The sequence below is a fragment of the Acanthopagrus latus genome, chromosome 6, assembly GCF_904848185.1.
Source record: "Acanthopagrus latus isolate v.2019 chromosome 6, fAcaLat1.1, whole genome shotgun sequence".
NCBI lineage: Eukaryota > Metazoa > Chordata > Actinopteri > Spariformes > Sparidae > Acanthopagrus > Acanthopagrus latus.
The window spans coordinates 15515717-15532867 of NC_051044.1; the positions used below are offsets into that span (position 1 = coordinate 15515717).

Genomic DNA, 17151 nt, shown 5'->3' on the forward strand with positions numbered 1-17151 from the left:
GTGTGTGTGTGTGTGTGTGTGCGCGTGTGTTTTCTTTATTTTTTTTTCTCTATGAAAGCGGGCGATGGCCTCTCCCTGCCTGCCAGGCGGGGGGGACGGAGGCGCGTGGAGCTGGGAGCTGGCCGTGGTCCTGATGGGAGAGCGAGAGGAGAGAGTGAAGGATGCGCGCCTTTCTCTCGTCCTCCGTGTCTCATCCCGACGGTCTGCAGTGCTTACAACACCTAAGATGGCTGCCACAGGACGTCTATGATATTGTCACCGAAAATGGGGAACATTGCTCGGCTTATGGGGCTGCGGGTGTTGAGAATGGCTCCTGAGCATAGTCTTGGTGGTGAAGGGTGGGGTAGCCATAAGGACCCAACCTCTCCCCCTCCCTCCTTCTCTCTCTCTCTCTCTCTCTCTCTCTCTCCCATCTCCCTGGCTGCTGGTCGACAAATTGATTGTTGCAGCATGTGCTGGTATCTGCTGTCAGGACGGTGCACAGCGCTGCAGTCACGCAATAGAGATTTATTAATGAAGCTGGACAGAAATATTAATTTCAGGCAGTAATACTGAGCAGGGTTAGTTTGCAAAGCAAACACTTGCATGATAAATGGTGAATTAGGGATGCACAATATATAAATGGCAGATCAATTATCAGCCCGATGATGGAAGATGTACATTATCGGTTATCGGCAGTCAAATCATAGTGCAGCATCTGCAAGTAGCGGAATGCACCTTTAAAGTTGTTCTATGAGCAGCCAATAAACACATGCTGATGAGTGTGAGCTTGTAAAGCTGGTCTGACCACCTGCTCATGACTGGATTTATCTTAACTCTGTTATGTCTGTCTGTTTACGTATAATGCTGTTCTAAACCTTTTTGACTTTATGACCGAATTCTGACTCAGAATTAAGTCATGTCTGCTTGTGACTCCTTCTTAGGTAGTCTGTTAGTTAGTAGACAAATCACTTCAAGACCTGAAATCAATTAGTCACTGACTGGCATCCATCTCAACATGGCCACACGTTTTATATCAAGACAGAGAAGCAGAGGCATGAATTATATTCTGCTTGGGGTTTAGGGTCCTAGTATGTTTTATATTGATAGGAACGTTTTTCTATTAGGCCATTTTCTGATGGTTGATGCTTGTGTTAATTCACAGAGAAAGATCAGTTTCTACTTCTTTGAACCGCCACACTCTCATTTCAGTCTCAGGATATGATTTATAGAGACACCCCTCCAGTAAAAGGCTTGTGATTTCTTGAAAGTGACATTGCTATTGAGTTTTCCTGAGAGTGTCATCAAATTCCATGATATATTCGAGAGAAGGAAGACATCGCTATGGCCAATATCTCCAAAACTCAACATCGCACACCAAAACAATCAGGAACAGGTAAGAATGTGTTGTGTTGTTCGTTCTGGGGTCCTTTAATTTAAGAAGAAGAATCATTATTTTGTCAGTTATATTTTACATGCTACACGCAAACATACCTGAAATTAGTCCCCTGCATTTAACCCATGACTAGCTGCACATTGTAAGTATACACATTCACACACTGCAGGCTATGAGCAGTGGGTTGCCATGTCAGCGCCCGGGGAGCACATGGGGGGTTTGGTACCTTGCTCAAGGGCAGCTCAGCAGTAACCCAGGCATTGAACTGGCACCTCCTCAGCTACCAGTCCACTTCCATATTGTGGTCTGTAGCTGGGCTTGAGCCAGCCACCCTCTGGTCCCCAGGCCCCAAGTCTCTACTGACTGAGCTACTGCCACCCTAATGTAGGAACATGCACTATAAAAGCACAGTTAAACGAAAATAATGAATATATTAAAACCACATTTTGACACAAGGCCAATCAGTTAATAGATCAGACCTTTAAACATGTCTTTTCTTTTCTTCATCCAGCCAGATTCTTTCACTTAGGGATTTTTTTTCCTCCCTCCACACTGATGTTACCATCCTGACCCTGCATTGTGCTCACCTCCTCCACCATCACAGTACTGACAGCACCAGCACACCCATAACAGCCTTTATACTGTGAGCTCAGCATGCACAGAGGATAAGCAGCCCTGCCTACTTCACCTCAGAGATTAAATCGACTCTGACAGCAGGACTGACTGGACGCTGCTCCAGATGTTCCATTCGCATCTGACCAGCAAATTCCCTGCAGGTAACCACGCTTTCAAGGACTCCTCCGCTCCTTTTTTTTACTCTAGTGGCTCTCCTGTTGCCCTGACTTGGCATTTAATAGTGCCTTTGTAGTTCACTACACACTGCGTTCCCTTGTGTAGGCCCAACATGAGGCCTGCCTGTGTTCCCATTAGTCCTCAGCTCGTTAGGTTTTCAACAGACCACTGCCAGCTCCTAAAGGGTGAGGCAGTTAGCAGAATGACACCCTTCAGTATTCTGTGACTGCAGACTCTCCAGATGCCCCGGTCCAGCACTAACCTCAGCAGCAGAACTCTCCAAACCTTTTAAACATTAATAATTGACTGGTGTTCTCTGCCCCGCTCTTCTACTTCAGCCAGAGTGTGTACACATTAAATGTTGATGTTCTGCAGGGTACAGCAACACAAAGGCTAGTGGAGAAAAAAAAAACACAAATTTTGTCATGCAATTATTGTTTGTTTTTGTTTTGAGATGAACATTATTGACTTCATTTTGTGGACTGAGAAAACTGGGTGACACCTGCGCACTTACTCCCCACCACAGAAGCTAGAGAAAGACAAACCTTTGATCCCACTTTGATCATCATCAGCTCAGACTGTTTTTTAAAATGGAAAAAACATGTTGCACTTGATTGGTATTTGAAAAATGTACTGTTCAGGCTACAAATACCTCATTTTGTCAACACCAACTCTGCTGGAGATCTCCGGGCACCTTGAATACTGCTCTTTTCTGCCACAAACGCGGCCGGAAAATGTCCCGACCACTTGTTAGAAATATCCAGTATCTGTACATTTACAGATGTTCCAGCATAGTCTTGAACAGTGGTCACTGGCTTCGCAAACTTCTCACCTAGGTGTAACGGCATCATCATCCCCTTCGCCAACATTGATGATGTAAAATACTAAAAATATCCAGTATCTGTACATTTACAGATGTTCCAGCATAGTCTTGAACAGTGGTCACTGGCTTCGCAAACTTCTCACCTAGGTGTAACGGCATCATCATCCCCTTCGCCAACATTGATGATGTAAAATACTAAAGTACAAAACTACTTTGAGGTGCTTCAACATATAACAGGGCAAAATCCACGTGCTGATGAAGATCATTCGGTGCAGCAAGGTTGAATGTGTGAGAACAACTACTCAGTGGACTTTGTGGTGAGAATATCTGAGCTCCTGTTTTCTGAGATGAGTTTTAATGCTGACAGTGTCAAAATGTCATATAATATTTAGTCACATGACCAGCTGAAGGCAACTTCTTAACTTCATATTCACAAAAATCAACACATCTGTCAGATAAATATGGACTCAAGCACAGGAGTGGTGGAGCAAATCTACTGTTGAATTCGGTTCAACCTGCGAAAAAAAAAAAAAAAAGAATTCTGGAGACACGGCACACTGGGTGTTCAACTATGATGAGCGGATATGAGATGAATCATTTGAACTCCCTTTGACCTGCTGTAGAAATTCATTATTAATTGTAGTCATACTCTACAGGGAACCATCTCATTTTATCGTCACACCTGCTGCCAGTCTGAGCACCGTTTTAAGAGCCTCTTTTTTTTTTTCTTTTCCATTAATTCTGTCTCAAAGTGGTTGAAGACCTGTGAAGAATACAGGGGTCAACAGTGAAATGTGAAATAATAAAGCCGCACAAATGGAACCAATAACGCCGCACTGGAGTTGAGTTCCGTGCTTTAGTGTCTTGTATGTCTCTCTCTTTGTGCGCTGTATAGTGTGTGTGTGTATGTGTGTGTGTCCCCAGAGAGTTGACACAGACAGCATACAGTATGCAAAGCACACAGTGACACACCAGACAGCGCAACGCAGCTGAAACATCACAGAAGAAACTGTGTGATGATATATTCATGTCATCCCTGCCTCATTCCTGCTCATTACATACAGTGTCCCTGACATTCTATGCATATACAAAACATGTTTATTTAATTCAGTGTATGTTCTTAAAGAGCGAGCAGGGAGAGAGCTGTGAGGAACGGGATTATTTATGCAGAAACATATTCATCCTGTGCACTTGAGCTCGTATCGTTCACATCTGCATTGCTCTTTTTCAGACTTGAGCTTATGGTGTTTAGTCACCAGTCGTAAGCTCTAAGTTCAGCTGCATTTGGAAAAGTTTTTAAAAACAGGGATTGTGACAGTGGAAGTGATACACAAACACACACACACACACACACACACACACACACACACACACACACACACACACACACACACACACACACACACACACTGAGGCTCAGAGCGTCTCTGGAGTTAGCTGAGGAGCTCTTTGAAATATTTAAATGCCAGGAGCGTTTTTAATGTGAGATTGATGGAATAGGGTCAGTGTCAGCGCTGCAGCTACTATAGCCATTTTCAGAGAGAGGGCTTCATGCCCAGCAAATACCGTCAGATGACGCTCAGTATTTTCACCAAGAATGCATTTACATCCTGGGTTAACAGGCAGTTGAAGATAGGTGCTGCAACATTTTAAAAATTTTTTTTTTTTACTATCATTATTTTTTATGTGAAACTGACTGGATATATGGATTGCAGAGGAGGGAGATGCTTAGCGGAATGGGTGGTAATTGGCTTTTAAGGAGAAAGGCCGTTTAGAATAAATTAACAATCTGTACAAATCCTTTTACATAACACAGTCGCTCATGGTTTGTTTTTTTATTTATTTTTTGTTTTTGTTGTTGTTGTTTTTTTTCCCAAACACAAAAATAGAGGATGGAGCTGATATTTTCATGTTCCCCCTGTGAGGGAGCACGACTCCAAGAACCAATTCAGTCCTCTGTTTTATTTCTTTTCACATCCTTTTGTGTAGAAATGTGCTGTTCCTTTTTAACTTGCATGTTGTTTTCCATTTTCTTTATCTAACAGCTGGACACACTAAATGCAATGAGCTGTGCTCCTTTTGTAGATTATTTGCACAGTTAAGCTTCCTCTTTTCATATAGTTTCAGGCAACTACGATATGATTTTCTTTTTAGGCAAACAGACTTTGCATAATCTCAAATCACGGGGCTTGCATCTTTACATTGTCTTTTTTTTTGCCCCAGGCTATAGGTTCTCCTCTGGGAGACAAAAAACACTAAATCAACTAAATGGATAGGTAATTTCTTTAGTGGAGGCCTCGCGAAAATTACCAGATTTATGCTTGGCTCTTCCTCGCACAGTTTTCAGGGTAGAGAGGGGGAGATGATGCCAGAAAAAGATTCATTAATAATGCAGCGAGAGGCTGGAGCCTCACCACTTTCACATGATGGTGAAAAAAAAACAAGAAAAATACATCTGTTCCACCAGCATAACCTTCTCATAAATTGGAAAATATGATCTTTCAAATCGGGGTACACAACAGTAAGGGAGTTAAGGTGCATTTAGCTTATTGCACATACAGGAGATACAACCTTCAGTTGGATTTTGGGGGAAAGAGAGAGAGATCAAATGCAGCGAGAAAGTAAGAAGTGCCCGTCACTGCAGCTTTACAGATTTTCCCCTCCAGCAGCACAGCTAAGTACTGCCCTCTGTTGGCTGAATGATCACAGAGCTGTTGAGGTGAACTACTGTGTCGTTAAATAACCAAGACCACAAACAACATGAATATTTGACGACATCACTAAAAGTCTCAGATGGAAGCAGACGAGGGAAGAACGGCAGCAAATTTGAAAAATCACAAGTTTTGATATTTAGATTGACAATTAGTATTTTTTTTTTCTGATAATCATTATGCATTAGGGTGGTCAATCCTAAAAAAAATCCATTATGATAATAAGTCTTAGCATGTGATTATATGACCAAGGACTAGAACACCAGAAGATTACACATTATATTCCCAGGTCGGAAAGTAACAGGGTCGTTAATGTCCTATCTTTGTATTTCTATTTATAGGACAAGAATGGGAGACATTAATTGTAATAGATAATGAAAGAAGAGAAGGATGAGATACTGCAAACAAGAGTATGACCAGAAGAATGCTGTGTTGTTAAAGATATAGCTCAGCTGTCAGTTCAGTCATAGTGTCCCTTATAACCAGAAAAATGAAAAACCTCAGTGTCAAAACAGTTGAAAAGGAGACATATTATGCTCATTTTCAGGGTTCATAATTGTATTTTGGGGGTAACGACTAGATGCTTTAATGCTCACAAAACCCATTTGTTTTTTCATACTGTCCATGACCTTCTACATGCACAAGAACCAACATAAACACACTCGGTTGAACTAACATAAGTGATATAAAAGAAAAGAAAATACAATATGCTAGATTTTTGACACAGGGCTATTCTTGAATATCCTGGGCATAAATGATCTAATAATGCAAGACCTGCCTCAGCTGATATTGGATTTTAGTGATGCAGTTTCCCTGTCAGGTACTCAAGTTATCCAATTACCAAACCTAAGTGATATAATGAACGAGCCATCTTGATTATACATAAAAGAGTTGAGCTTTTATTTTATCTTATGTGGACATAACCCTAACTCTAACCCTGTGGACAACTGAGCCAATATATTCCCGCTTCTTTCAGCTTTGGCTTAAAAAGAACAATCTATTCTTGCCTTTGACAGAAGAGTTTACATCTGCTGTTATTTCGACTGAATCAACCTCTGTTTCTACCCAGTTAAACGTCCGCGTCAGCCTCCTCTGCAGCATTAACATTTCTCGCTTCTAAAAGTCCTGAATGTTGCTCTCAAATCCTTTTCACCTCAAAAAGCAGCCAGTGAGCTGCTGTGCTTGTTTTTTTCCACTGCAGACTCAAATGTGATCAGTCATCTTTCCATTCAAAAGCTGTGCCCGTGCCTGAGGGAATTAGTCGTCCACTTCTGTTCACTTTTCGCACTGATTGTTGTTCTTGTTTTTAATCTTGAAGTGCCTGCGTCAAGTTTCCAGTGACCCAATTACTTCTATATATATCCCACTGATTCGTAAAGTATATTTTCTACCCTCGCAGCTGGATATCAAACTCTTTCTTATCCACATGGATGAATAACGTTTTTTGAGGGTGTTGAGAGAAGATTTATTTTTACCTTTTAGCAGTCAGGAGAGGATATCACACATGAAACAGAGCCCCTGACACGCAGCGATGAAAAGTTAGCTGTAGTTAACAGCTAAATTAGTTTCTCTTTACTTCATGTTATAACTTAGATTTTATCCTGGTTTGTTTTACTTTATATTGTTTTTTGTGTGTATGTGTGTGTGTTTTTTCAGTCTTTCAGGTTCTCTTGTTATTTTATTGTTATTTTTTTATTGTTTTTAAATTTATTGTGTTTATTCCATATCACTGCCTTCATTATGTCTCTGAGGGACTTGTTTCATTTCTTCAGTGCACAAAATCAGACCAGTGTGAGCTAACGCTTATTATATAACTAAAATTCCAGCGCAGTAAATTATTCATTTACTGAGGTAATGTGCAAATTCATCCTCAGCTTAAAAATAAATCTGTAATACATATTTGTCACCAAAAGAGGTCAGCATATTCTTTTTTATAGAGATGCCATCAACCGAATCGTCAGAGGATCATGAGAAAATAAATTACAATTTAAGGACCTGCAGTTATCAAAATGCAGAAGTTGTTGAGTGTTGATTAACTATTTCATTATCAAATGTTGTTTTGAGAGGAGAAACACTACATTTGTTGTTTGAAATAAGAACCAAAACCACATCGAGGATTATTGAATATCCAAACATAAACTGTGCAAAGTCTGAAACTCTTTAAAATTTAGTCAGATTATCCAATTAACAATGGTTTGATCAAATACAGCTTCAACCATGATGTATTCTCTGCTGTTAGTGAGGCAGCTGATGAATTGGAGCAAGTTTTAAGTTTTCCATTATTTGACCGTTTAGTCTCATGTGTTAAAGAGTCGTGGTAAATTAGGTTTTTAGTAACACAAACCTAAAGGTTCTATGGAGGGTCTAAAAACTGTTCGAAAAAAGTGTTTTGCGGGATACAAGTTTGTCACAAATGCCACCAGTTTTCTGTTCAAATCAATCAAATTATACAATGTGCATTCATTTGGAAAGACAAACTCATAACATCAAATCTGAAGCTGTAACACAAAGTCAAAAGTTTATGTTTGAAGATGAACTTCATGAAGCTTCTACCGAAACTTGCTTCATTTATTTGTGTCTAGTGAAGCTGCGTTATCAGATAAACAGGTCGGCTCCAATCGGATTTTTGAATAAGTTTATCTCTCTTAAAGCAACATTATGTAGAAATGTGTAGTTCATAAAAATATATTGCTTTAAGAAGAATAAGGAAAGTCCTTGTCCCAGCAAAACTCCTAATTTAGTGATTTGGATTACTTTACTGATCCATTGTCTTCATCAGGTTTTCTTTTCTACACAAGTTTTTTAACACTACAAGTTAAAATGTAATGTATGTGTATTTGCTATGATGGTAAATCACTGATCGCTTTTCTAGTCTTGACGATTCGAAGCACATTACAACACTTGTAACAATCACCCGTTCACACCCACATTCATACACTGACGGCAGAGTCTGCTATGCAGTGTCATGTTCTGGTATCTGTTATAGATATTGGTGGCAAGCCTCCACATTTCAGTGCCAAATGAATTTGCGAGATGCTCTGGTTGATATCTAGGCTGCGGGGAGACATAGAAGCAAAACTGAAAGCATCATCCACACAATCCATAGTCACCCTCTCGATTATGTGGATGATGCTTTTATTTTTCTTTGATGAGGGCCATTTGCTTCAATAAGATCTTCCGATTGTATGGTAGACATACTTTTGACCCTCATTAGATCCAGTTTCACCAAACTTTGTTATGTACCATGTTTGGACGACCTGGACTCTGCCGCTATGTCTCATCTGAGATAATACCTAATTGCCTGAGACATTTTTGCGGGTTTGGTCAAATTACTTAAATTTGCAATAACTCATGAACGCTTCATCCACTTTCAATCACAGTGGCTGAGGTGTACTCAATGAGGCCATGATTAAGATGTCTCAGTCTCAAGTGCTTCAGTGCTTTAGTTAAAGAAACATAGAACTGTAATTGCCTCATTCAAACATACTGCTGCGAGGAAGAAGCCTTGCAGGAGGTGCAGCAGCTGAAAGCTTCAGAAGCAGGAAGTCTAGCAATCAAACTGCATTTTCTTCAGTGAGAGCAGAAAGTAGTTCTCTTTGATTTATGTTCTAAGTCTCTTTTTTTAGAAAAAAAAAAAAAATTGAGATCAACATTCTTATGGCCTTACAGTAACAGTAAACAACTTCTTCACACGCATTCTCGCTAATATGGTGTTTACGGTTTGATGCAGTGTTTGTGAACAAATGAAGAGGTACAGAGAATCTCAGACTCCTCCCTGGGGAAGATATCTGCTGTCAGCCCTCCCCTCCCCTGGAAAAGAGTCGCGCTCTTGTTCCTGTCTTCATCAGTGGCATCTCAAACCGATGACAAAAAGCTGTCGACCCCGCACGGAGTTGGAGTTGAGATCTGTGATTTTTAAATGTGTATGGTTATATTTGCTCCGGTAAGTCTCATTTTTCCACCGGCTTGTCATTTTATTCATTTATCTAGTCACTTTGGTTGTATTGATTTTTTTCTGCTTTCTATCCGCTTCTAATGCACACTGGACTGTATGAATTACAATATCAAGCGAGCTCTCAGTGCTTTTGATCCATGTTTGCTGATTGAAAAAACCACTTCATGAAATGTCTGCCTGGCTCAGCATCAGTGCAGTTTGTGCCACTCATTTAAAAGAAAAATCTGTGCAAAGTCGATAACACAGAGTAAAACTCTGAATATTCTCCATAAGAGCTATAAAGATAAAATGGGTAACAGACCTGTGTGTTACATCCTCAGACTGAGTGTCACTGTACTGCTGTGGCCACCCTCCAGCTCACAGTCAGCAGCTCTGTTAGTTGTCTTCCGACCTTTGAATTATTCAGGTTTTGTTTTCAAACCAATTATAAATCTTGATAATCAGTCAGGCTGTGGTTTATATATCTGAATAGACATTGTGCAGTATTATGATCCTTTTATGACTATTCCTTGTTTTTACTTTTGTAGATTTTTGCCATCTGTGCTTTTGCAACATGTGGAGGATACTATGGTCACCTCCAGGTTAAAGTGGACTGTGCAGACAGGAGGCAGGGTAACCTCAGCATCAACATTGATTTTGGCTACCCCTTCAGGTAAAGCAGTTGTTTGTGGTCCATTTTACACAAGTCCACCTAATCACTCTATTGATCATATTCATTTGCCATACTGTGTTTACTGTCGATCTTTCAAAATTTTGATACAGGATTACATGAATGCATGAGGAACAAATAAAAATTGTCGTGTTATACAATTTTTGTGACATTAAGTCACATTTTTGGCTTGTAACTGGCACATCACCTATTTACATGCTTTGATTTAGGTCACTTTCAGAATGTGAATTGAAAGACTAATTGACAAGAGACAGATCCTTGTTAATCTTCTACAAGTTACACTGTTTTTTTGGGGGGAGGGGGGGGCACCTTACACACAAATGTTAAAAATTAGGTATTTGAATGCCACTTGAATGTGTTGAGTGTGTTATTACAGGCCAACTTAGTTAATTTAGTTATATTTCGATATTAATGCGCCATTGGCTGTCCTGTAAGTAAGTATAGCTAACGTTGTGTGGGTTTAAAAAATGTATAAGCATTGAAATAAAGTTCCTAAAGAGTCGTTTTAGATTTCAATATTTTCTAAATATTTTAAAATGTATGTTCAACATTATTTCAAGTGGGCAGTTCTTTTCTCCTCGCTCTGTGCCCCCTAGTGGCAATGAAAGCCCTTGGCATGTGCTTATAAAATGCTTATGCCTCGATCCTGCCCAGATCATTTATCATTCTCATTTCAGGAAACTGGTCAGACTCAAGAAAAGAGATTTAAAAGCTGCACAGCTCTCCTCCGTCATGTCAGGCTCAGCAGGGAGGAGAACAGGAAGCTGAATGTCTAAGTAGAAAGCCGACCCAATTTAAGATCCCTGAGTCTGAGAGGTTTCATTGCACCATTAGACGGAAATCTACCTGGAATGCAGTCAGAATTAACGCAGGTGGTCCCCTGTGATGATACAGCACTTCATAGCTATATCTCTCACTGCAGCAGGCAACTTGATGTGCCTCATGAAATGATCATGAGCAACAGAAAATGGTAATATTGGTTCATTGTGACTCCTGTGGGCCTCTATGTGCTCAGGACTATCTGGGGCCTTGTACTGTTCAAACACCTCGGAGATGTTTGTAGGATGAGAGAAGAGTGACTCTATTTGTCAGCTGAGTTGCTATTTTGAGTGATTGAAGTACTCGTCTATGTGATAACAAATGATCGTTGAGTTTCAGGGTGGATGCTATGATGGATTATGATCCTTTCTACAGATGTGAAACTACACAGCTGCCTGGTTTAACAAACCAATGAATGGTGTGTATGCATGTGTGGGGGTTTTTGTTAACTCTCACTGAAGTGAGGTCGACCACCCACAAACCCCTACACATGCTTGAGAGTGAGTGTCAGTGGTGGCCGAGTGTCTAATTAACACTTCAGCAGACTTGACACGTGTGTCTGTGTGTGAGTTCAGCACTCTGGTCATGTATTAATAGCACATGAACCCAAATCTAACAGAATAAAAGAACGATTTCAGTGGGGTTTTTTGTTTGTTTGTTTTTTTTTAGTTCATTTGAATCTTTATATCAGTTTAAATTTAATAAACAAGACATTTCAAAACGAGCTTTCATGTTTTGAGTCCAAACTTTTCGATTGCAGGTTTATGGACAAGAGAGGTGTGCGTGTGCTTGTGTGTGTGTGTGTGTGTGTGTGTGTGTGTGTGTGTGTGTGTGTGTGTGTGTGTGTGTGTGTGTGTGTGTGTGTGTGCATGCCAGTGTGTGTGTTCACACATTGATTGATAACAAAATAGGCAATGACTAATGACTGAAATATTTTTAGATGCAGCTAAATATATATCTTGCAGTTTCCTTATTTTATAACAATGATAAAAGCAGCACAGTCAAATTATTTGCTTCATGGTCCAGAGTCCAGAGTGCAGGATTTAGGGGAATCTATCAGCAAAAATGTAATGTATATGCATAATTATGAATCATGATTAAAACATAAATGTTTTCATTATCACCTAAATTTGATAATTACTCTGTTTCATTCTGAGCCTTTTCTATATATTCACAGCGGCAGCGGTGCACTATCCGATCTGAGTGTCTAAGTGATGTGAGTGATCCACCACTTAGACAAGCTCACACAGAACTTCAGTAAAACCGGACATTTGTGAAATTAGTTGATGAGTATGATTCCATTTGTGAATGATTATTTAGGACGGTGGTGCCCAGTGGACGAGTTTAGCCCATTTTTGTTGACATAGAAATTATGAGAACATTTTTGGCAAAGCATTAGTGTGCAATTTGTCAAAACATTTGGGAAGTAAAAAGCTTTTTTTGCTACTTTTATTTACTTTTATTTTATGTATTTATGTTTTTGTTTGTTTGTTTGTTTTTATAGCCATATCATATGTTTGTTTGTACTACTTTGTTTGCCTTTATGTTGAATGTTTCACATTAAGAGGGTGGCTTGAAAATCCCTTTTGTTTTTTGTGGTCCCTTTGGCATATTTCTCTCTTAGGTTATAGCTTTTTACTTTCTAGTCATTGTATACTGCATGTGTTCCTTTTCTTTTCACTGAACTATCATGTCTTTTTTATATGCAATGGAAAAAAATGCAACAAGCGACCACGTTTGTCTGAAATAATCATCAGCAATTGTAATCGTATTCATGCAGTAACTTGACAAGATTTCCTGTTTTTCTGCAGCTCTGCATGTAGTTTTTTCGCAGCGATGTTGCAGTACCTTGCTAACACATGCACTGCTGACGTCAGGCAGCTGCTAACTCAGATGGGGTAGTGGCCGTCTTCCACAGAGCCTTTCATGTACAATCCCCAAGTTCCTAAAGTAGCCCAGAACAGACAAAGCAAACACTGACTCTAGAGAAGGCCTCTCACCTTCAGTGGCCACCATAAGAGATGGTGAGATCATACACACGGCACCTTTAACTTACAATGAAAGAATGTATTTCGCCACAATACGCTCAACTGCTGCCAATTTGCACCCGGTATTGTTACTCAACACACAGTTGTGTTAATATTGTCACAGTTACACAGTAATTAAACAGTGAGACTGAAATAACATATGTTATTGCTTGGATAAAATTTTGATAATAAAAAAGTTGGCTAAACCCAGCCATTGAATCTGATGATTAAAGGGTAACTCCACCAATTTAACATATCCAAGTGTGTTTACAGGCGTTTACATACATATGTGAAAAAATGAGTATAAAGACTTTTGTGCCTGTAGCTGCAATATAATCATATAATCATATAAAATTGCCTCAGGTGATATCAGTTGGTGGCTACGTTGCATTTTGGGTAATGTAGGCACTGGGTTTTAAAAGGAAGAAGAATGTGTAGAATAAAGACGGTGATATTTCTGGTTCTGCTGTATTGATAATGTCCATAAAGTGTCCAACAGTGTTGTGCATTGCTACACCTGTGGATTGCTTTTTCGAAACCTGGTGCCTAGATTACCCACAGTGCAACTAAGCCACTGAGTGACATCACTGGAGCCACAAAAGGCACTAGTACCCAGGTACCAAAGACCTATGACACACTTTAATGTGTAGATTTGGTGAAGTTATCCTTTAATTTGTGTTTGTAGGCAAAATTGAACTTGGTCCCCTCGTGGTAGCATTTTCTCTCTTTGCTACTGTCTGAGAGTGAGTCTGAGAACTGTTTCCCTTCCTGTTGTCACACAGACAACCCAGGATATACATCTGCTTGTGTCTTCTCTGCTTCTCATCACATTTGTCCCTTTTTGTCACACAGGAAAGAAAAAAAAACAGATTTGTTTTCAATAAAGTACAAAAAGGTTTCGCATCTGTGTTTCTATATTCTTGCAAGCTTGAAAATTCCTTTTTTTAGCCAGCTAATGAAATTGCTCTCTGAGCTAAAGTGACAACTTTTTCTTTTCTTTTCCTCTTTCGGACTCATAGATTGAAAGAAGTGCATTTCAAGGCTCCCCTGTGTGACGCGAAGAGAGATGAGATTCTTTTCCTGGACGGTGACTTTTCCTCACCTGCTCAGTTTTTTCTGACCGTGGGTGTTTTTGCTTTCCTGTACTCCCTGCTGGCAACCATTGTCTATGTCTTCTACCAGAACAAGTACCTGAAGTACAACAGAGGCCCGCTTGTGGTCAGTCAACAAAAACTCTTCCAGTGTCCCAGTCTGAATTGCATTTATCTGACATGAAACATTAATTTGACCTCTATCATTCTCGTTTGTGACTTCCCTCCTTCATGTTTCTATTCTTTTGTCCTGAGCAGGATTTTCTTGTTACCCTCACCTTCTCCTTCATGTGGCTGGTCAGCAGCTGCTGCTGGGCCAAAGCTCTTTCGGATATCAAGACGGCCACAGACCCGACACAGGTGCTTCTGCTCTTCTCAGCCTGCAGAGCTCAGGAGAACAAATGCACAGTTATCCAGGAGCCTCGCTGGTCACGTCTCAATACATCCGCGGTAGGTATTCAGTCTACAAATAAAGCACCGAAACACACAACTGGATAAAACAAGCCATTTACACCCATCACTTCTTCTATCTCTAGGTTTTTGGTTTCGTAAATGTTGTCCTCTGGGTTGGAAATATCTGGTTTGTCTTCAAAGAGACAGGTTGGTACAAGACAGGTCAGAGATATCCGACCAGGAGCGCTTCTGGGAAACGTGCCAGTGAGATGCGACAGCGGCTTTACAGCGAGAGCAGCTTTGAGCAGTCGGAGGAGAGTTTCGCTCCACAGCCGTCCAGGCAAGACAGTTTCAATCAGTCAAAGGTGGAGTTAAAAGGTGGAGGTCAACATGTACACAGGCAAAGTAGCTTCAACCAGCCCCAAGTAAATTTGAGCTTACCACACGCATATCTCGGTAAACAAGTTGTTTATGACAGGGAGAACACAGAGGTTTCCAGGGGCCCGATGATATTTGTCAATGAGATGTGATTTTGTTTTTTTTGGTGTCATGCTGTGAATACATCACACATAACTTGAAAACACTGAGTGGTAATGATGTTTTTCTCCACTGGATAAATTAATGTACATCTGTTGAAAAACAAAAAAACATTGACGTCATTTCTTTCATCTCCCAAAGCATTAATCTGCAATGTTTCTAGTCTGTTTGTTTTCATTTATCTTGAAAACTGAATTTTGCCAATAGGCAGGTGTGGCTGTGTTGCTCTGTGAGTCTCAGAAATTTGACAGTCAGACGGAGAATTCTTACTTCATAAAACAAATAATAATACAAAAAAAAAAATGTGTTGCCACCTTTCTGCCCTTTGGAGCACATTGTCAATGCCTTTTTAGCCACTGATAGGGCCATGAATTTATTGCTTCATTAAGAAGGACCAAAATAATTACAAATCAGAATGAATATGTAAAAATTAATTTGGATGCTTTTTTTTATATTTTCCTTTCCTCCAGTGTTGAGGTTTGCGTGCATGTAAAATATCTTAAAAGTTAAGAAGGAAGAAGTCCCGCTTTTTAATTTTGTGACTTTGTGACATCACACTACATTGAGGAGTCACAGATTTGCATCATTTATGCCTATAGTGGCTAGTTTGGAACCTAAGAATTGATTTAGCAAAGCAGCTCTGGGATTTTGCAAAGCCGCTCTGTCAGCTGTGCTGGTTCAGGCATGTGTGAGCTGACCAATCAGCGCAGACATGGCATTTGGGAATTGGTGGCCTTAAAGAGACAGGAGCTAAAACAGAGTGTTTCATACAGAGGGGAACCACAATGCTGCAGCACTGGACAGTATGAGAAAAGCTATTAAAAGCAGTAAAGCATGTAAGCCTATTTTTGCCGAACCCTAAAATAGAATTATGAAACTGAAAAATCTAACTGTCATTAAACAACTAGAACAACCACCACACAGTGGTTCTGACCCTTGACTACTCGGTAGACATTATTACATAATTACATGATTACACAGTACTCGTGTGTCACACCACACCTGAAAAGTTACCTGACTGCATCCGAACAAATTTTTGCCAGGTGATAGTTACCGCCACAAAAAGTGTCTGCAGGACCACATTTTACCATGATGACACACACAAAGACTCACAAACTGAAAACAACACCAGCCAACACTTTGGCAGCTGTTAGCAGATTAGCAAATTACATAAAGCTGGAGAGACCTGATTTTGAAGCAGTGTACCTTTAAACTTTAACACAGACTGTAACATAACTGCTAACTTTAGCTTGCATAGATTTAAAGATTACATTTTCAGAGATTACATGGCATTTAATTACTTCATATATGGTGGAAAGTATTTACAAGTCCTACATAGAAGATAGTTTTAAGAGTTTGACAATTGAGGTGAGCTCAGATGTGGTCTTCTTGAGAATTTGGTGTGCAATGGACTCTCTGTGTGAACTTCATCATTATTGTAACCGTATGTTTTCTTTTAGTTTTTGAAGGTTTTGACCATATGATTCTCTTTGAATTATTCAAAATAAAATTTGAGAGGAAAAGAAAAAACAGTGATTGCATTAGCATAGTGTCAGGACTTTCTACCTGCTGTTGATATTGAACTGGTTTCTCCTGATTTATTACACATGTTTTTATGTTAGCTCTAAGAAGAAAATCCTTTTTGAGGAAGCCAATCACTCAAATGTACAGTAAACATTATAGGCCTATAGAGTATGTTTGATAGAAAATGTGTACAGTGTGAGTTCAGTAATGTATGTAACCACCGTGCTCTGAATAAATATTTAATATCTGATCATCATTTATTCCCTTTACTGATGGATTTCCTGATGTTATAATCAGTGTGGTGCTCTAAAGTCTTCATTTGTTATTTCATTTTTCTTCTCAGGACTTTTTGCATAAATACATGTATATTCACATTTCATTACAGTTGTGTCAAAGTTGAATTATTCTCTTTTATGTTGCATCATTTGGAATGT

The 17151-nt window shown here is 39.7% G+C and overlaps 1 protein-coding gene across 1 annotated transcript; it reads left to right on the forward strand.

Moving 5' to 3' along the window:
* Nucleotides 1-9357: 9357 nt before the first annotated feature.
* Nucleotides 9358-16973, forward strand: LOC119020551 (synaptoporin). The gene is made up of 5 exons (XM_037099940.1): nt 9358-9644; nt 10184-10308; nt 14192-14390; nt 14522-14713; nt 14800-16973. Exons 1-5 carry the CDS (start codon nt 9621-9623, stop codon nt 15184-15186), a joined length of 927 nt encoding a protein of 308 aa, XP_036955835.1. The 5' UTR covers nt 9358-9620; the 3' UTR covers nt 15187-16973.
* The last annotated feature ends 178 nt before the right edge of the window (nt 16974-17151 follow it).